At 38.2% G+C, this 21,027-nt stretch overlaps 1 protein-coding gene across 1 annotated transcript; it reads right to left on the reverse strand.

The window, feature by feature from the left end:
• Window positions 1–559: 559 nt before the first annotated feature.
• LOC121251622 (conserved oligomeric Golgi complex subunit 1-like) lies at window positions 560–15,376 on the reverse strand. The gene is made up of 6 exons (XM_041150907.1): window positions 12,999–15,376; window positions 10,345–10,539; window positions 4,231–4,511; window positions 3,191–3,370; window positions 2,496–2,673; window positions 560–1,836 (listed from the first exon to the last, which is right to left on the reverse strand). Exons 1-6 carry the CDS (start codon window positions 15,156–15,158, stop codon window positions 1,663–1,665), a joined length of 3,168 nt encoding a protein of 1,055 aa, XP_041006841.1. The 5' UTR covers window positions 15,159–15,376; the 3' UTR covers window positions 560–1,662.
• Window positions 15,377–21,027: the final 5,651 nt, after the last annotated feature.

Below are 21,027 nucleotides of genomic sequence, written 5' to 3' on the forward strand. Positions count from 1 at the left end.
ACGAATATGATCAATATTATTGTTAAATTTAGCCAAGTACTTGCTAATGTGTCTTTATATATCTTGTATTGGAGAACTGGGTTGGAATTCTATTAAAGAATTTTGCAATGTATATAGGGAAACATCTTAATCACCAAATGATATGGGCTCATTAGACCATTATGTATGCTTTCATAAATAAGAAAGGATGAAAAGATGACAATTAATTAGAGTGACGAATGACATATCTCTCAAGGGTTGTTTATGGCATCGTGATATTACTCAAAGCCTACCTAGTATTAGGTAGTGTTGGACTGAACAAGCCACCATTGGGATTTGGTACTCGAGCCAGCCAATGATTCTTAGCTGTTCTTTTTGGATAATCAGCCACTTTGGGACTGGAACACGATCCAGATTTTGTGCCATCAGATCATCGCATTTGTAGGGAATTATCCAATAAAGAAGCGGGCCGGTATCAAAGTTCAAATTGTTCATCTTATCTGAAAATAGAACATCCTCTGAACCAAGAAGATGTCAAGCTGAGCTCATAAGTATCCTTACATTTTAAACCCCAAAAAACTCAAGAGAAGTAAATCATCCGTTCAAACATGCAAAACAAACTCATGTCATGAGGAGACCTGTTCTGTTGGGTTGGGTACAATAATCGTCTCTCAGTTTTTCTTCATACGTTTGCTTTAGTTGAGTAAAAATATATCTAAAAATATGTTTCACAGTGCACAAAAAAAGAAGATAATACACGGGGTATGCGAATGGTCATTTTAAACAAGATTAAATGAATATGAAAGAATCAAGAGCCCAGATTAACAATTTTATAAGTCCAGCTTCTTCGAGACAACCTTCAACACAGCTCATCCCAGTTGTCTGAAAGAACAGAATAGAGGCCTCGTGCCGTTTTGCCAGACAAACTTCACAGCTTTAGATCTTAGCTAGCCACTAACAATGAAAATGAGTTTGGCAATGTCCTCTACTAGATCCAACATATGCCAACAAAACGTAGAAGCCAACCATCTTGTACATATATTTACCGCAAACAACTCAATGCCATGCATTGTCCAATTGTTGTCCATATGACATAAACTTCCCTTCCAATTAGAACAAGATGTTAGAGCTTCCCTTCCACACCAGAACATCCTCTGGCTCTGACAACTCTTAACCAAATAAAGCTTCCCCTAAAAGCCCTCACATTTGCCATGTTCTTGTAATATTTTCAGTAAAGATGTCTCACTATGTACTTTATTTGATACATTTCAACTTCACAATAACTAGGGAAAACACTGAGCTGCAAACTCTTGGGCTGCTAACAATTTTTTTTAGTCCGTACAGCCTCAATTCGAACCGTATCATCTATTTTATTTGGACATAATCTCCTCCCGCACATCTTCAGTCCCCCATCTTCTCTCACTTGTTGAAATTCTCTGAAAAGTTCTTGATTCCTCTGCATTCCATTCACATAATATTCTTTCCACTTTCTTGTTTACTTCGAGGAAAATCTCTCAAAAACTCTTAATTCCTATCTATACTATATACATATTCTTTCAACTGAGGATCGGAACGTGATTTTGCTGTATCAAAGTCCCCAAATACTCATCAAGTTTCACATCTCCTTCAACTAAATAACGTTCACATCCATGGAGGAAAGGGAGGGAAGGACCCATTGGACAATCAAGCGTCAGATCTAGAAGCTGTGAAGGACGAAAGAAGACCTGCAGCTTGGACAGGTAAAATGTCTCCAAAACTCGACATGGCAGCAGCTGATCTATCCTTGAATATGCCCACTTGCCCATCTGTAAGTATGGATCCCAATTTCAATGTGCTCTCTCCGAATCTGCTTCCAACCTGACCATTACGAGGAAAATATTTTAAGCCTCAATTCCGTAAAATGCAAACACAAATGTATGACAAAATGTTTAAGCCATATTTTCATAAAAGATAAGGCCATTAATCATGCTATATATGTCTTCACTCTAGAAAAACAATCTACAGAATCCCTCGCATGATTCCCATCTCGATTTGACTTATTAAAGTAGACACCCAAATCAATCCCAATGTACTGCTATAACATTCAATAATCCAACACCCAAACCGGATGGCAGGTTATTAGGTGAAGAGGCCCAACTTGGAGATCAAACCAGTGTGCACTAATGTTGATATGATCCCGCGTGTCTGATGTGTATTTGGAAAGAGGGAGAAATAAGAGTAGCTTTAGAGATTGTGCAAAGGGGATGATGGACCTGAATTCATTATTTCTTAATTGTTTGATTACAAAATGAGCAAATAGTTTTTGCTGCCACCTATATATTTCATCAGCATATTGCATCTCATTGAATAGCACGCAACATCCTAAACTGCAACGTTTTATACGTAAGAGAGGACCATCAGGTAGGATTTGCAAATAGCAGAAATCCAGTCATATTCTACATAAATAGTCAACCAATCCCATTCTCACCGGAATACCTTTTATTTTATAGTTTTTCAATGATATACGGCAGTCTTACCTGCATGAAAGACTTCAGTAATGGCGCTGCTACCCCAAAACTGGAGTTATCATCCAAATCCATCTTTCGTGAAAGCTCACCATTTGCATAAGCTTTCCAGGACGTTCTTGAAGAGATATCATCTGAAGTTGTTGAAATAGATGTCTTAGTTGTGCCTCTTGAAGACAATGCTGGAGCACTGCATAGCCAATGACTCAGGAGTAAGAAAATGTTACAGAGTATTTAAAGCTGTCCATAATTTATTTTGAATGGGGTTGAAAATAAATATATAAACAAATAAGTCGTATGACTCAAGCAAGGATATACAAGATTGGTTTCAGATGCTCAGCCTGGTTTGGCAGATGTCATTAAATTTTTATTTTATTTTTATTAGCAGCAGGTGTTTGGGAACAACGTCCCGACAAATTCCGAGGATGCACAAATTCCGAGGATGCCCCTAACCCCCCCAGTCCAATGGCCCCTAGAGATTGTTTGCACCCAATAGGATTTGAACTTTAGACCTGGGGGGAGCATACCCCCAAACCCAAGGCCTGTACCACTTGAGCCAACCCTTAGGGGTTTGTTAAAATAAAATAATATTTTTTTGATAAGTTTGTTAAAATAAAATAATATATATTGATTCATGAAGACAGACATGAACTTATGCACACTTGCATATAATATGATAACTTATGAAAAGAAAGCAGAACACCAACCTGATTGGGAGATATTTGAAGCGAGGAACTGTAGAACATCTCATAATATTGGACTCCGAATTATTAGGCAGCTTCTGAACAGTATCTGTGTACATTCGATTAAGTTGCACAAAGAATCCAAAGAGGACAGCATGCCGCAGGTATGATTGCCTCTCATTCTCCCAGAGATATGGTTCATACCTTAAATGAGTTGAAACAAATCAGAAAGCACTACCAAGTCAAAAGAGGTGAACATTTAAAGTAAAAAATGACTAAAAGATATACTATATAATGAAAATCTTTTCATGAGTATATAATGAATTAACTAATAAGAATACCATGAAAAAAGCCTCCAGGTGTTTTCAGACAAAGATCTACCTCTAGATGGTTCTGCCAAGGAATTGTTTTGCTGTGTACTACATAAGCATACTATTCTATCTATCCTTGGCAAGACTAGTCATAATCTACTAATTGTGAGTGAAAGACAGAGAACTACTTATCAAGTTGTAATTATTTGTAAAACTTCAAAATTTTCACAATGCAACCCAAAGAGAACGATGATGTTTTCCCTCTTCTGAAATCCACAGTAAAATAATCTTGACAGATCATACTTTAGTCAAACCTCAAATCAAGAAACTCAACAAACCATTAAAGTTTGAGTATCAAGAAACGCAAGTGTTAAATATCTTGTTGGGTACATTGGCCGACAGTCTGGATAATTGTTTCATTTTTACTTTGCATCAAATAGGTTTCTTCTAACATTCCAGGCACTCGACTTTTTTTCACAATCATAAGCCATTAATGTCAATCCAATCTTTTTCCACCATGCTCGACAGTTGGACCTTCAAATTTAACCATGACTTTTCAACTGACAGATCTGACAGCTCCCAGGTGAATATGTATATTCCTTTGAGGATACCATGTGGGACAAAGACACAAGCAATACAACTCCCATCTCTAATCCTAACTTTGAAGATGGCATTTTTTAAAATCCCAACATCTAAAATGAGCGCAGAAGAATAAAAACTCAAACTTTTTCTCTTAACCAGAACGTAACTTACGTAAGCCAGTCTATAGGATCCAATCTTTGTGAAAGACGACTTATTAATCCATTGATACGCTCTCTGATGACTGACTTCTTCTGGCCTTGATCTTGCTTCCGCCCGAAAGGCAACTTTGGCTTCATACTAGTAGACAATTCTTCACTCAAGCTGGAATCGCCCCCAGAAAGAACATCAGCAGCAAACCTCAAGTCCACTAAAATCTGCAAAACACCTTTTTCTGACAGTTGAGATCCACCAGCCTCTCTAGCAGAAAGAAATTCCCCGTAAATATCCATGACCTACATGGAAACAATGCTATTAATATACGAACAAAAGGAACTCAGGGATGCAGTTGGACTCCCAGAATATTAAAAGATCTTACAACATAATGAGCAACCGCTGCCAAAAACGTTAAAAATAGGAAGAAAAATAATTGACATTTTATAGAAGGAAACAGCTTGCAGGGTATTCAGTCTAATGAGAGAACTTATTCAGTTTGGTTAGGCACTTGACTAAAAGACTTTACAGTATGAAAAGATCAATAATTATTTTATGAGAACATAAGTGTACTTTGATTTCAGATTATCGAACAAGTTTATTTAATGAAACAGTTTTTTTTTTGAAGAAACAGCCCCCTTTAATTGATGTAGGACCACCCACGTGAATCTATCAAAAGCAAGACGTCGGCTGACAGCTGCTGATCACAACCTCCTCTCTTTCTTTTCTCTTTTAACTTGTAGACAGTATCCATATCAAGTGAATCTATCAAGGGTAGCTCCTCTATGCATTTTCTACATGGGAAGGAAAAATAACAAAATGCAATCCTCCAGACTGTACATCTTATAAAACTGAATACAAAAATGACCAGCAGGGTTCCCAATCAATCTCATGGCCAGGCCGCGAGTTTTTCCAGCCAGAAACAAAACGTGCAAGAGCCCAGCCAAAGAGTTGTGAAACTTTTTCCAAAGATTATCTACAAAGTGGATGAAACGGGAAATGGCTCCAAGATAAAGTCCTGACACGAGGTAGGGTGTGGAAATCAACCTCTTAAAGAGACCTTTCCAGTGTTGTTCATTACTTGCACAGGTTAAGGATTATTCAGTGGTAGAGAATTTGCCGATTTCAAATGGCTCCAATCAATGGGAAGTGGACTTTGTTAGAGTTGCACAAGATTGGGAGATGGATCATTTCTAATCGTGCTATGCAAGGTTGTGCACGACTTGGGAATAAGATTGCCCAACAAGATGTGCTGGGCCCCATCTAAGAAAAGGGTATTTGAAGTAAAATCGTTTAACCATGCATTCTCACCCCCACGAGAGTTCCTCCTTCCCAAGGAAGAATGATTTGAGGAGTAACTTCCCTTGAGAGAGGCTTTCTTTGCTTGAGTGGCAGCATTAGGGAAAATCGTTACATAGGATAATTTGAGGAAGCAGTAGGTTGTATTGATAAATTAATGTTGTATGTATAAAAGAACATGAGGTGAATCTTTTTAAGTGTTGGAAGGGTCAGTTTGGCAACCAACAAAAGTGAGAATTAGACAGAAAATGATCCTAATTGCCTAATGTAATGGCAGAGTGCATATAGAGGGAGAGAAATGATCAAGGCTTCAAGAATTGTGAGAAGACCATGGAGGAGCTTATGGATTTCTTTTATACATCCCTTTACCATTGGATGGCAGCATACATATGTTTCCACCTCTAGGGGAGGTTTGAATAGTGAGTTGAGATGAGAGATGAGATAAGTTGAGATGAAAGTTGAATAAAATATTATTAGAATATTATCTTTTAATATTATTATTGTTTTGGAATATGAAAAGTTGAATTGTTTATTATATTTTGTGTGAGAATTTAAGAAAATTGTAATGATCATATGAGATGAGTTGGGATACCTTTTGTATCCAAACCGGGCCTTAGTTTTTAGGATCTTTTACACCCACCTACTTGTTCTAACTAGTGTATCTACCGTATCCTCCTTGTGAGCTTGAGTAACACCTTTTTGCTCATTAATATTATTATCTTATAAAAAAACCTACATTCTAAGATCAATTTCCTACAACTAGTTTTTTTGGAAACCGCCACCAGCCTTGCTGGTTAGTGACCTCTCACCAACGTCACAGACAAACATGGGCCCCGGCGACTTCCCTGAGGGTCGGCCGGCATCGGTCCAAAGGAGTGAGAAAATACTACGAAGCGTGAAAACCCTAAGGAACCAGATTTGCCGCCACCCACCCATGCCGGCGAGACACACCGCACTGTCGTCACAGATGCCGACGGACCTCGGCCACTTCGCTAAGGGCCGTCCGGCGTCGGTCCAACCTCCGGCATCCTAGATATCGTTGTATTGTCTCTCAGAGTACTCCGGCGATCCTCCTGAAAGCTCCGTTGGTCGTGCCATCGACTCTGAAGGCTCCGACGAGTACTCCGGCATCTCCTATGAGCACGATTTGCAGCTGGAAAGACAACTCTCCAGTGCTTGCAGTGAGCACGACCTGGAGTCCAGACAACTGTGCAGTGCTTGCGGCTCCCAACGGTTTTTTGATTTGTCTCTAAGATGATGAATAGTTGTTGAAGAAAGGGAGTGGGCCAGTATGGGTTCTTCTATGGAGTTGATCATAGAATCTAAATCCTTTACACTGGTGAAGGAGGGGAGCATATTGGCCATTACTGAAAGGAGTCGAAGGGTGATATCTAAGTTGGTTCTGGGTTCGACAACAGTACAGTGGCTGGCCAAGGCCATAGAAGCGTGCACTAAGGATAAGAAACAAGATTTTTTCTCCACTGTTAGGGAAGGTCGACGCAGTTTCACAGTGCATCGCTGCTCAAATGCTCGCGAACGTTATATGGTGGTGGAGAAGTATGGTGGTGGGGGAAGAGGAATTTTATTTTCATTCCTAAAAAGGGGGGCAGTGGCTGGAGAAGGATGGGGGAGGTGCTACGTCATTTTTCCTTCGGCAAGAGAGGGAGTGACGGCTTGGAAGGACAAGGTGCTACAGGTGGTGTGGCAGGGAGGGAGAACTTGGAGGTGCATAAAGACCCAAGTACATCTTCAGTGGCGAGGCAATCCTATGCGGCAGCTCTAAAGACAGGACATGCTTCGGGGGTTCAGAGTGTGGGGGGTCTACCAATCACGCCTCAGGACCAGCTTGTCGAGATGCACAATTCTCTAAAGGAGATGGAAACCCAACTTGTCGAGTTAAAGGCAGCGATAACTTTCTTGTCTACGAAAATAGACCGACTTTCAACTGGAGGCAATAGGGTGGTAAGAAACATGATAGGCACGAATCCTTTAAACTTAGAAAAATGAAAACAAAAGATCGGATTCGGCTCTATCCCTATAACTAGATACAAGAGAGTATGGCGGATCAAAAGGAAATCTGGGTTATTTAAAGCGGGGTCTACATTGGGTATTGGCATAGAGACATCAGTAATAGAATGTCATTTGCCTTGTGTAACACAGGATAGATCGATAGTCGGTATTACACCCTTGGTCCCTGAAGAAACTATGGCTCCCTCGTCAGAGTTGAAGGAAAAGGGTGCACTACCGAGGTCTGAATGAGATGTAGAATCCGCTATCACCCCAAAGGTGAAGGGACTTGCTATCACCCAAGAATCTCCAATGGGGATCCCGATAACATTGGAGAGAACCAATGGAGTTACTAGAGAACCAATGGGTTTGATGTTGGTGCCTTGTGTAGAGGAATGTCTAGAGTTGGGAGTGCAGTTTGATGGGGATATTGTGGCACCCCTGGTCTCTCTTCCTCCAATAACGGATTGGATTCTGCCAAAAGTTACTGAGATTCAGCAGTTCGTGGGAATTTCACATGGAGGATGTGAAGACCAATTTAACGAATTAATTACTGCGATCGAGGCAAGCCGCACACTTGAAACCAAATCAAGCTTCAAGAAAAGCAGGGAGTTACAATGTCTTTTTTCGACAATCAACTATGACGCTAAGGGTGGTAGTTCAACTAGAGGGAAGTCTAAATGGAGGGCATTGTGAAGACGAGAATCAAGGCATTGGGTTGGTGTTCGGGTAGAGTTTTAGTTTTACGGGAAACAAGGGATTGGGGTCGGGTCTGATGTACTTTGGGTTGGTTTTTTTTATGGGCTTTTTGGGTCATTAGGGGCTTGTTGGGTCATTTTGGGCAATGTGTTTTCTTGTATACATTCAGTGTACTTGGTTTCTCCTTTTGATATATACAATATTTTTACTAATAAAAAAAAAATTCCTACAACTAAATCATTGACAAGAAAACAAACAGGAACGTGCATGCTATGAAATCACGGTTGTGGTCCACAAATACTTATGCTTTCCCTTATAAGATCAAATTCAAAAGACACCTAACAGTCCTGGGCTCCCGTAGAAAATCTGTAGATCCAATATAATTCCTCAATTAAAGAAGGACCTCAAATCAGTTCTTCTCTACCTGTGCTTTCAGGACGTGGATGTTTGTTGTAAAGGAAACTTTTTTAAAAAAAAAATAATTATTTTTATTTAAAACTCTCACTTATGGTAGAGGAAAACCATGACAACAACCTTCATTGCACCCAAAAAAAAAACTTTTAAAAAAAGATCCAAATCTATCACTTACAACGTATTACAGACAATCCTATCCTATCCAATCTCAACAGGCCTGTTATCTCCTTTGGGGCCCGCTCAAAATCCATCGAATTTCCTTTAGCTCCTTTTTTAGCAAGAAAATCAGCTACTTGATTTATTTCTCTATATGTGTCTAACTACTATGTTCAACTCCTTTGTAGAGTTAGCAATTCCCTCCTAGTCTTCTTGCACAGCCCAATGAACATCACCCTGTCCATTCCACCAGTTAACCAACACTTGGGAATCAGTTTCAGCCTCGACATTAGACTGCATCAACATATTACATATTCGCAGACCATCAAGCAAAGCCTTAGGGGATGTTTGGTAACAAATATCATCCCATCTCATTTTCTTCCCAAACATCACTCAAACACAAATACTTTCACTAATCATTACAACATTCCGAAACTTTCAAACAATTCAACTTTTTCAAATCCCAAAACAAAAATTATATTAAAAAATTATATTCTAACAATATTTTAACTTTATAATATTTTTAATTCAACTTTTTCTCTCCTTTCTCAAAATCCAAAAAATACTTAACACAAACCATCTTACTACTATTCACAAACCAACTTACTACTATTCACAAAATTCTCATCTCATCACATTCTCCAAGCCTCCCCCAAGTCTAGGCCATTGTGTCGGTACCATTTCCATAATAAGCCATAAAACCAGCCAAGATTCCCCCTCTAAAATCCCGAACTACCCCTCCACCTCCACATTCACCAGGATTCCCCAAACTACACCCATCAATGTTCAACTTCACATTGTAATGTAAGGGAAACTGAAACTGTTAAAAACTTCAGTGTCATCACCCTTCTATAACAGCGGTTCCTTTGTCAATTTTCTTTAACCTGTCTCCTTTTTAATTGGCAATCGGATGGTGCTCAATGGAAAACTTAGTGCACTTGTATTGTCCCAATCAGATGAAATAGGTGGTTACATAGTGCATCTAATCACAGTGGCTTCTCATATGGTGTTCAATGGAAAACTTAAGGTATTGGAATTAGCATCCCTTTAACAGACAGCTAAAAAGTAAAATTAATTTTTTAGACATGTGGAGAGTCATCATGCATGCATTCAAATGCATCATTTTTAATAGGCAAATTCATTAAAATTGAATAAGTATGTTAATCAAATGCAGAGTTCAGCCACTGAATCACTATAGTCAGAGCCCAATTCTAAAAACAACACAATCTCTTGAAGATAACACTTCAGAGCTTCAATTACACCGTGTTTAGAGGAAGGAAATCCCTTTAGTACCCATCACATACATCAAGGAATATATTTACCAAAGCTTACCAATAAATAAAGGAACATATTTACCAATAGCTATTATGTGCACGTTAGTGCATTAGCTACATCATTAATAAAAATAAAATAAAATAACCGTAAATAATAGTGAAATGAACCACAATTCTCTTCAACAATGATAAAGCTCAAACATTTACAGATGGTGACAACAAAAAATAAGATATTCCAAAATAACAGCAAAGAAAAATCAAGCAAAATATCCAGCAATTTGCATACCTTTTCCAATAATCTTAATGCAAATTTTTGCAGAATCATTTTGTCAAGTACATGACCTCCAATACGATGAACTTCTTCACATGCTCGGAATAAAAACGAAATAATATAAAGAGAAGGCATGGATGGAAGAGATATTTTCATCTCTGATTGGCCCTCATCAGCCTGTTCTTGCTTGACTACCGTTTCTTCCCAGCCCTGACAAAAAAAATCAAAAGATGATTCAGCTTGGTTTACAAATTACCAAATATACATTGTAAATCGCAAACAACATTGCATAGAAACACTTAACTCGTTTTGCATATAGAGTACAAGCACTGATAGACCCATGGTAGCCCTTTTTTGTTTCTGTGGGGAGTGTGTGTACAATCACTTTTTATTGTATTTTTTTGCACAAGTTTATATATAAATTTTTTTCATCACCTTTTTAAAAAAAGCAGTATCATCAAAGGTATTCCTTTTTTAGGCTAAAACTAGCATATAATGATTAGCTGAGCTCCAAGTTGATCCAAAGCCATTTCAAAATCATTTAATCAAAAACAATTGCATTTAACTGGTGTTGATTCCAATTGCTCCATAACTTATGGACAAGTTGATCCGACATCTGATTCACATTGATTCCCATCTCATGTCTATTACTCTCTCCTTCCAATTTAAATATATTGCTTTCCTTATTGGGATGTCTCAAAATACACATCCACTTCCTAGAAGTTGAAATACTTCAACATTTTTGGGATGTCTCAAAATAAATACCCACTTCCTAGAAGTAGAAATACTTCAACATTTTCCTAAATGTTATATTCTACTCTGAATAAAAAGGCAAACGAGATTCTTATTAAAAGTCATGCCACCTATAATGTAAAGTAAATGACATTTTATGAATATCACCAATCTGTACCTTTTTTATTAATAATACTGTCATTCAAAACCAAGATAAATTGATTAGGACAAGGGAAGTAATTCGAGTTAGCGTGGAGGCGCTCTTGGCTTGTTGGACAAATCTAGGAGGTATTCCACAAATCAAGGCCGTGTAGATGATGGTTCCTATTTGTATTCTATGGTGCTTATGGCAGGAGTGAAATGACAGGATGTTCGAAGACAAGGAGCGATCATTTGAGGATCTTAGATCTTTTTTTGTTAGAACGTTATTCCTATGGGCCATAGCTATAGATTTTAATGGTTTAGACCTTCATGATTTTCTTGTTTACTTTTCTCCATGTTTCCTCTTGTATACCATATTGTGTACTTGAGTTATGCCTATTCTATTAATACAATCATTTACTTATAAAAAAAAAAGAAAAAAAAAAGGAGTAATTAAAAAAAGGGTAAGCAAACCACCATATTTTACTCCTCATTACTCCAAGCTCACTCCTTCAATATGTACTAGAGGTTGAAACTAGGTTTAATCGGCCTTATATTCTGAAGCAACTCTTTCTCAATGTCTAAAAAGTTTCCCTTTCTTGAATAATTATTAAATTCTAGTCAGTTTGGACTCAAACCAGTTTATAGCATAATCTTAAGCTTCTGGTCTATCTAAAGATGTTTCATTATTACTTATCAAAAACAATGTTCCATTATTCATTTTTTTCAACAAAGACAAAATGGAGTATTGTGATACCTCATATGATAAGGAAATGGTAAGTGGTGTATGGGATCCCAAATTGTTTAGGAATGAGAAATTCTTGCTATTTATAATGTTCCAATGGGACTCCAATTGTATCATTGACTAGTCCTTTTGGAGTATAAGTCATGTGACTTGGACCTTCTATTGGGGCATTACAAGTGCTGATTTGACTACTATTTTATGTTTTACCGGTATCGATCCCAAAAAAATAAATTGGAGTTTACTCCCTCAAATCTTACTGCACAATTCACAGTATTTTAACAGGCTAAACAATTATAATCAGATCCTAAGAACAAGCTTACTAGAATGAATCATTTTATCCTTATCTACCCCAACCCCAAATGTAATGATAACATGAACTACTAAACCTTCCTTTTTTTTTAAGCACTCAAATCTCTCATTTATAAAAATCAAGATTTCTACGATGTTGTATGTGCAAAAAAAGTGGTGAGACTGTGGATCATCTTCTGTTGCATTATGAGGTTGCTAGAGCGTTATGGGAAGATGTCAAGCTAGCCTGGGTTATGCTTGCTATGGTGGTCAAGCTTTTGGCCAATTGGACGAACCTGGGCGGTATTCCACAAATCACAGTTGTGTGGAAGATGGTTCATATTTGTATTCTTTGGTCCCTATGGCAGGAACGAAATGATTGGACATTTGAAGACAATGAGCGTTCTTTGGATGAGATTAGATTGCTTTTTGTTAGAACTTTATTGGGCCAAAGCTGTAGATTTCAATGGACTCGATTTTCATGATTTTCTAGCTTCCATTTCTTCTTCCTAAATACGTGTTACTTCTTGTATACCCCATTGTGTACTTAGGTTATGCCTATTCTTATTAATACAATCATTTACTTATAAAAAAACCTCTGATGACAATTATATACATTCTTTTTTGTGTATTTAAGACCACAAATGCATGCTGAAAAGGCCAAAAGTATGGGGAAGGAAAGGGCATAAAATATGATGACAGAAGGAAAAAAAAAAAAAAAAGATAGACAAAGAAGACAAAGTTGTCCACAAATATCGCATACCCTCAAAGGAGTTGTTGATGATAATGCATCGTCTTGTCCAAGATACCGAGAAACAATAGTTGAAAGCTCATCCGATAGCCATAATATCCATAAATTGTGTGCTCGAATGCAAAGATCTCGTGTAAGCCTATTGAATTCTTCAAGTTTTGGGCTTGCAGTTTCACTGGCTCCAAGCAATGCTGCAGTGGCTAATGAAGTTCTTCTTTTAGTGCCAATGGGTGTTTGTCTTCCCAGGCTATCGAATACAGGAGAATCAGCAGTCACTCTGGATTGTTGTCTCAACAAGGAAGGTAACTTGTCGAAAACCACGGACACAACAGTTTCATTTACCCAAAACCTTGGAGAACCAAGTATCACTGGGATGTGTTTTGAGTGGTTCTGGAATGCAAACAGCAGTCGCCCAATGAAAAGAGATCTCTCAACTATTATAGCTGGCGGAAGAGGTTGACCTTCCTTGTTGGCATTTTCCATGGCCCCATATAAATTGTCAAGCTCACTCCTTAATTGAACCAATATGGTGGACATGCTCTCATAACACTTGTTTTGTAGATATGGTGCCAGATCCCTTAACCTTAGAGCTGCCTTTGGAGATTCTAAGAAGCTGAGCAGGTCCTCGAGAATGCTCTGACAACGGCTGTCCACTGCATCTCTGATTCGACTAACTTGGGGACCAAAATAGGCATTCAGACAAGTCTGGAAATCGTTCTCTTCTGATGGTGCTTTAAAACCAGAAAGCACACCAACCTTCTTAGCATTAGATTCAATAAACCAAACCCCACCACCCGTAGAAGGTCTGTTCAAGTACCCCTGGAAATCAATTTGTCCACCAGAATAATTCTCCCCAATGGCACGAGTCGATTCCACCACATTCACAACCCTCGTCAGATCCTCAAACCCAATGTCCATAATCATTTTCATCCTCCTCACAAAAGCATCCTCGAAGATCTGATCCCACAGATCAGATTCATCCTCCAAAACAAGCTCTCTTATCCTAGTCCAAGGCAACTCAATCTCCGAACCAAAAACGCTCTTCAACCACTCCAAACTCCCTGCCAACACTGTCTTACTCTCCACGGTCTCCCTTATGGACTTCTCGGCCAAAGCAAGCTCTTGTCCAGAACCAATGGAATCAATCAAATACCTCCCATTGATCTTATTGACAAGTTCTCGCCCACATTCCCTTAACCACAGAGAACAGGCCCTCGCAATATACTCCTTATCAAGCATGACCATGACCGACTCCAATTTATCCCTAAACAACTGCCAAAGCCGGACCTCCTCATCCGGATTCGGAATCCCTCCGAATAACTGAGATGCGGGAGGCGAACCCAATACGACTTTATAAAACGACGGCATATCATTCAACACTCGCAAGAACAACTCACCCACTTGGCCCACAGTGATCTGAATTATACTCAAAACCTCGCAAAACACGGAAACTACGTCGTCGCAAATAGCATTGTGATTGTGAGCACACGTACCTAGTGTCTGCGAAATCCACGACTTCCTGGTGTCCAGAAAGAGCAACAGAACCTGCTTTGGGTCCAGCTCGTCGATCACTGCCACGCCGGCCAACGCATCGGCGTAGGCCGAGATTGGAAGGCCGCGTTGTTCGAGCAACCGGTCTCGACCCCGCTGCGAGATCTGAGCCTTGAAGCTCTCCACGATCTGCCATTGGTGCTGAAGCAGAGGGAAACTCGACAGGATCGATAGCTCTCCACGATCCTCGTTGTTCATTAGTCTGTCATGCACGTGCTTGGCACGTGAGTACCGTGCGGCGGCTTCCAGAAACATGGACTCATCGAGGCAGCCCCAGATGTTTTCGGGTGTGTCGACGAGGTACTTGACCCGGCAGGCGATCCCGTAGGTCCGCGCTCGGGTCAAATTAGGATTGGAGTTGAACTTGGGAGTCTCGGAAGAGAGGGAACGGATCGCATTGTTGATGGAGGAGAGATTGGAAGCGATAGACTGAGAGTAATTCTTCATGAGAACGATGGAATCTGCGGAGTCGATGAGGTCCCGGTAACGGGTGCCGACGAGCTGCCGGAGCTCCTCCTGCTTGAGCTGGATCTGTGCCCGGGTCGAAGCCTCCACATTTCGGATCTCCGACACGGGCTTGGAACGGAAGAGCGATACGGCTTCGGATTCGGCTGAGGGCATGGTAACGGAACTGGAGAGACTATCTTCAATTCCAACAATTCATTCATACAAGTTTTCGCTCTGTATCGGTCGATTTCAGTTCAGATCTGGAGCGAGGGATTTGATCGGATATTTGGAAATTTGAATAATGTTCTTATAATTTCTAGGGAAATTAGAAGTCCGGGGAGGTTTTCGGAGCTGGGGGAGAGGGGGTTAGTGAAGGGTAACGATGGTGGAGTCTGGTGTTGGACCTGGTAAAACGTAATCGCTGCTACCCAGAAGAATTGGGCCTAATAGAGCCTTTTTAACAGAGCCGATGAAAGCAGCCAAGCCCAGGTCCATAATATAAGATACAAGTCCAATTCCTTCTCAAAAAGATTTTAAGGCTCATTTGGATACAGAGGTGGGATAAAACCATCTCATCTCATCTCACCTCATTTAATTTCAATTAATAATCTTATTATTATTCACAACATATTTCAACTCATCTCATTTCATCTCACTATCTAAACAGGCTGATGGATTTTATCCACATTATCATCCATTAATGGTGAAATTATTTTTATTGATCTAGTACAAGCGAAATCCATAAGTCTACTACATTGATTTCACCTATATTTAAATCATCATTCACGATTTTTAATTCCACCTCCCTTTCATTCTTAAAAGGAGATTATGTGGCTAAAATTCACTTTTCAATAGAAGTAATCCTCGAGAAAAGCTCAAAAAAAAATTATAGTGGAGGTGAGCTTGTTCGAGTGCGAGAATGATGTGACATGGGAGCCATTGTTGTAGAGGTTATCAATCGATGGATGGTGGGCAGATTGCTCAACACCAGGAAGTCTACAAAACTAGCTTCATCGATGAGAACTACAAGTTGAGCCAAAAGCTCTTTGCATATGACAATTATGGACTCTGATTTAATTATTCATGAGTAATAAATTTTAAATACTTAGTTGCACCAATATTTCATTTGTCACATTCTCCTTTACAAATGCTATTATAGCCCCCACTCCCATTTTTTTTTTTATAGAAAATACTATAGAAACAATTAAATTTCTCAATCTCCAATTTCTCCCTCCTACCCTTTTTACTTGACAACAAATTTAAAAACAACAAGAAAACAAGAACTTTCTCAATCTTTAGATCCCTCTCCATTCATCCTTTTTTAACTTTTATTTTCTCCATCTTATATATTCATCAGCTATTGGGGCCTCAGAAAAGAAGAAGAACAAGTACATAGACTTGGGATGCATTTTTGTTAGTATTGAGGCCTTAAAATGGATACTGGGGTCCTTTGTGGTGGCTTTCTATATCATTGTAGTGCTTGTGCATCATCGACATTGAAAAAATGAAGGTTTGGAAAGGTGAAAAAGTTTTTTTGTATTGCATTGCAAAAATGTTACATAAGACTCTTTTTATATGCACAAAGAACAAAAGTCAGAAAAAAGGAAATACAAATATTTAACTAACTTCTCTACTATTAACTAATTACACTAACTACAATTTCTACAATTAAAACTCCCCCTAAGATGGAGAGTAAATGTTGATGATACCCATCTTGCGCAATAAGACAGAGAAAGAATTATATGCTAAGGGCTTAGTAAGTAAGTTAACAAGTTGATGAGCAGATAGAACATGTAAAGTGCGAACGAGCCCAGCTTGAAATTGGTCACAAACGACTAACAAGATGACAGTCGAGTTCAATATGCTTCGTACGTTCGTGGAAGACGGGATTTGTTGCAATATGGAGTGCATCTTTTTTGTCACATAAGAGCAATGTAGCTTTTGAGTGTAGAGTACAAAGATTTTGAAACAAATGTCGAATCCATGTTAATTCACAAACAACAGTAGCCACGAAACGATACTCTGCTTCGATGAAAATAAATGCTAGATTTTGTAGGAAAGAACAAGCCCCATCCAGGAGTGGGCTTGATATATGGAAGAACATGATGGGTTGCATGCAGATGAAGTTCACGAGGAGCTTCCAAATACTGATTAAGTGCATGTACAAAGAATGTAATATCTAGACGTGTGAGTGTCAAGTATAGCAATCGACTTATTAATCTTCTGCATATGGATGGATCAAGAAGTAGAGAGCCTTCAAATTTAGTAAGTTTTAAATGTTGTTCCATAGGAGAAGAAACAAGTTTTAGCACCCAAAAATCCAGTGTCCAAAATGTCCAATGTATATTACCTTTAACATAAGGAAATACCTTTTGCTGAGTGAGCCACTTCTAACCCAAGGAAAAATTTCTAATGACCAAGATCTTTTAGTTGGAACTCACCATGCAGTAAGGTTTTGAATACAAAAATAAAATTTTCATTGTTGCTAGGGTTCAACATATCATCAACATACACTAACAATGCAATGAAAGAGTCTCCTTGTGATCTTGTAAAGAGAGAATAATCGAATTTTAATTAAACAAAACAATGTTTGATGAGGAAAGAAGAAAACTTAGAAAAATATTGTCTAGATGCTTATTATAAGCCATATAATGACTTTAGCAATTTGCATACTCGAGACTCCCCCTTAGGACTAAATCCAAGTGGCAAAGTTATGTACACTTTCTTAGTGAACTCTCCATGTAAAAAGGAATTATTAACATCCAACTGAATTAAAAACCAACCGTGAATACTAGCTAATGAAAGTAAGCATCTAAATGTTACCATTTTAGTAACTAGTGAAAAAGTTTACTAATAATCTAAACCCTCTAGTTGTATGTTCCCTTTTACAACTAATCAAATTTTGTATCTTTCAATGACCCCATCAGATTTATACTTGATACGGTAAATCCATTTACATCCTATGGCAATCTTACCAGCAAGTAGATGAATTAACACTCAAATGTTATTTTTCTCGAATGTTGATCTTTCAGCAACACTCGAGACTCCCCCTTAGGACTAAATCCAAGTGGCAAAGTTATGTACACTTTCTTAGTGAACTCACCATGTAAAAAGGAATTATTAACATCTAACTGAATTAAAAACCAACCGTGCATACTAGCTACTGAAAGTAAGCATCTAAATGTTACCATTTTAGTAACTAGTGAAAAAGTTTCCTAATAATCTAAACCCTCTAGTTGTGTGTTCCCTTTTACAACTAATCAAATTTTGTATCTTTCAATGACCCCATCAAATTTATACTTGATACGGTAAATCCATTTACATCCTATGGCAATCTTACCAGCAGGTAGATGAATTAACACTCAAATGTTATTTTTCTCGAATGTTGATCTTTCAGCAACCATAGCCTCGCGCCAATGAGGGAGTTTTATGGCTTGGTGGAATAATTTAAGTTCAAAATGAGTTGAAATAGCGGAAGCAAAATTTTTATGAGTGGAGGACAGTTTAGACTAAGAGAGGTGATGAGAGATATCATAGGGCTTACTTGGACCATTTATCTGAGAAGACTGAGTAGGCATAGGCATTGAAGAAAAGACCAAGTGACAATGATAGTGATGCAAGTAACCAGAAATTTTTCAAGGTCGAGACAATTTTCTAATTGTAGGTATGAGGTCAGTGGAAGTTACAGAGGTTTGGAGGATGGAATATCAGTAGAATGGATTTATGTTTGAATATTGGTGGGTTTAGTGTTTGATAAAGATGATTCATGGAGACCATGATTAGAAATAATATGAGGTAAAACAGCACCAGGAGATTAAGTAGAATAAGATGATTGGATCTGAGAAAGAATGAAATGGGAAGATGTGTTCAAGGAAATGAACATCACAAGATACAAAAGGTATCAAAATTCAAAGGTATCTAAATCAAGAAGTTGCAACCTTTGACACCGAAAGGATAACCAATAAAAGCACAACGTCTTGCTCGAGGATCAAACATGGAAAGATAAGAATTCAATGTTGATGCAAAACAAAAGCAATAAACACACGTAAATGATTAAAAGAAGGTGTTTGGCTGAAGAGGAGTTTATAAGGAGTCTTATGATTTAATAGATGATCGGTAATTTGTTAATAAAATAGGCAGCTGGTAATACATTGTCTCCCCAATAGGATAGAGGTAAGTTAGACTGAAATCTAAGAGCACGAACAATGTTATGTAAGTGTTGGTGTTTGCTTGCATTTCACAATAAAATTTTGTTGAAGGGTTTATACACAACTGGTTTGGTGAATAACTCCCTTAGATACATAGAAATTAGAATTCAATCATGGTAAACTCAACACCATTATCAATACGAAAAATTTTAATTTTTGTAGTAAACTAAGTTTCTACCATGCCAAAAAAAGAATGAACTGAGAAGCGAGTGTTGGGTTTAGATTTCATTCAAAATTTCCTACAAACTCGTGAGTAATCATCAACAAATATTAGAAAGTATCGATATCCTTCAGCAGTGGGACATGAAAATGGTCCCCAAATGTCTAAATGAATCATATGAAAATGAGATTCTGAAGTATGAGAACTTTGTGGAAATGGTAAACATTTTTGCTTGGATATAGGACACACAGTACATGGTTGAATTTTATTACGTGTAGAAATAATAGTAGTTTTTTTTTAAGAAAAGGACGAGACCCTAATTTTATTGATAAAACGTCACTTATGATGGATGAATACCTTATACCAAAAAAAACAAGTTGATTGCAACATTTAAAATTCCAAAACCAGGCTCGTAAGAAAAAAGAAAAACAATACTATAAACGAAACAAAAATGAAAATATAAGAAGAAGCTAAAAATGTCAGAATTAATGCCGGAAGTTGGCAATACCTGCAAGGTCGAAAGCAAAAAGTCCAACCATATATTTGGGAAGCTCAATAATAGAAGAGAAACTTACAGTGTTGCCCAAAGCTCCATGGTTAGTGAAACTATCTGCTAAAGTATTCCCTTCTCTGTAAACATGACCAATGCTAAAAGAAAAAAATAATTTAAATGTAAGATATCATCCCAAAGATCAGCATATTTCTAGGGGGATGCAAATTCTTATTAAACCAATTCACCACAAGTAGGGAATCAGTTTCCACAAGAAGGTCATGAACACTCAATTGATAGCACAAAGTAAGCCCAATTTTTGAAGCAAACAACTCTGCAAAAGTGTCATACCAAAATAGTAAGAAAAACTAGGAACAAAAGAGAAATCATGGGATCAAAGAACCCCCCACCATAGCAAACCTAGATTATCTTCAGAGGCACCATCGATGTTGAGCTTGACACATCCTCGAGGAGGGGCTAACCAACGAACAAGGATAGGTTTTTTTATCCGGATGGTGGTTGGGGGAATGTGTAGGTGATGAAGGACATAAATATTAGTAGAGGGTACAAGAGAATAAGACTTAATGAGAGAATTAAGGTCTCTTAACTATTTATTGATTTTATGAATAATAGTGGCAACAGGGGTAAAAAAGTCCTCAAAACGAGATTTAGTTCTAACAAGTAAAAGTTCCCAAAAGGGAAGGAAGAAGGTGAGCGAGTAAATGGAGATGATCTGAACCTCTAAAGGAGGACCACCGATGAGTGGCATTAAGTTTCCAACTGTGATTGATTGTGTTTGTGTAGCCAAAGATAGTACAGAAATGTTGGCAAACCTCTTTGGAAAGCTTACAATTGGAGAAGATTAGAGGTATTACCATACCCATATGTGCAATCATTGCATTTAGAAGCCATATATATCCCACAATGTTGGATCCTATCATCAAAAGGAATGCCATTGAACCACAACTTCCAAAGAAAAATAGAAATCTTAACAAGGATGGCTTTATTCCAATTGATGGGGCTAAAGAAAACGTATGATAGTGTTGTCTATGAAAATTCCAGACAAATTTGGAGGAGAATATTTCATCTTTGTTGTGCTTCCAAATACAGATATCAAGGCCTTTTTTTTTTTCTTTTATCAGGAAGAGATTGACCTCATTTACAAGGGGGTGGCCACCGAGGTTG

This window comes from Juglans microcarpa x Juglans regia, chromosome 2S, assembly GCF_004785595.1.
Source record: "Juglans microcarpa x Juglans regia isolate MS1-56 chromosome 2S, Jm3101_v1.0, whole genome shotgun sequence".
Classification (NCBI taxonomy): domain Eukaryota; kingdom Viridiplantae; phylum Streptophyta; class Magnoliopsida; order Fagales; family Juglandaceae; genus Juglans; species Juglans microcarpa x Juglans regia.

What these genes read in the sequence shown, in the direction of transcription:
- LOC121251622 (XM_041150907.1), bottom strand. Translation starts at nt 15,158, where the DNA reads ATGCCCTCAGCCGAATCCGAAGCCGTATCGCTCTTCCGTTCCAAGCCC. An exon ending in CATTAAGATTATTGGAAAAG is followed by an intron (nt 4,512 to 10,344) that starts GTATGCAAATTG and finishes GTTTCCATGTAG; the next exon opens with GTCATGGATATTTACGGGGA. An exon ending in TTCAAATATCTCCCAATCAG is followed by an intron (nt 2,674 to 3,190) that starts GTTGGTGTTCTG and finishes TTGGCTATGCAG; the next exon opens with TGCTCCAGCATTGTCTTCAA.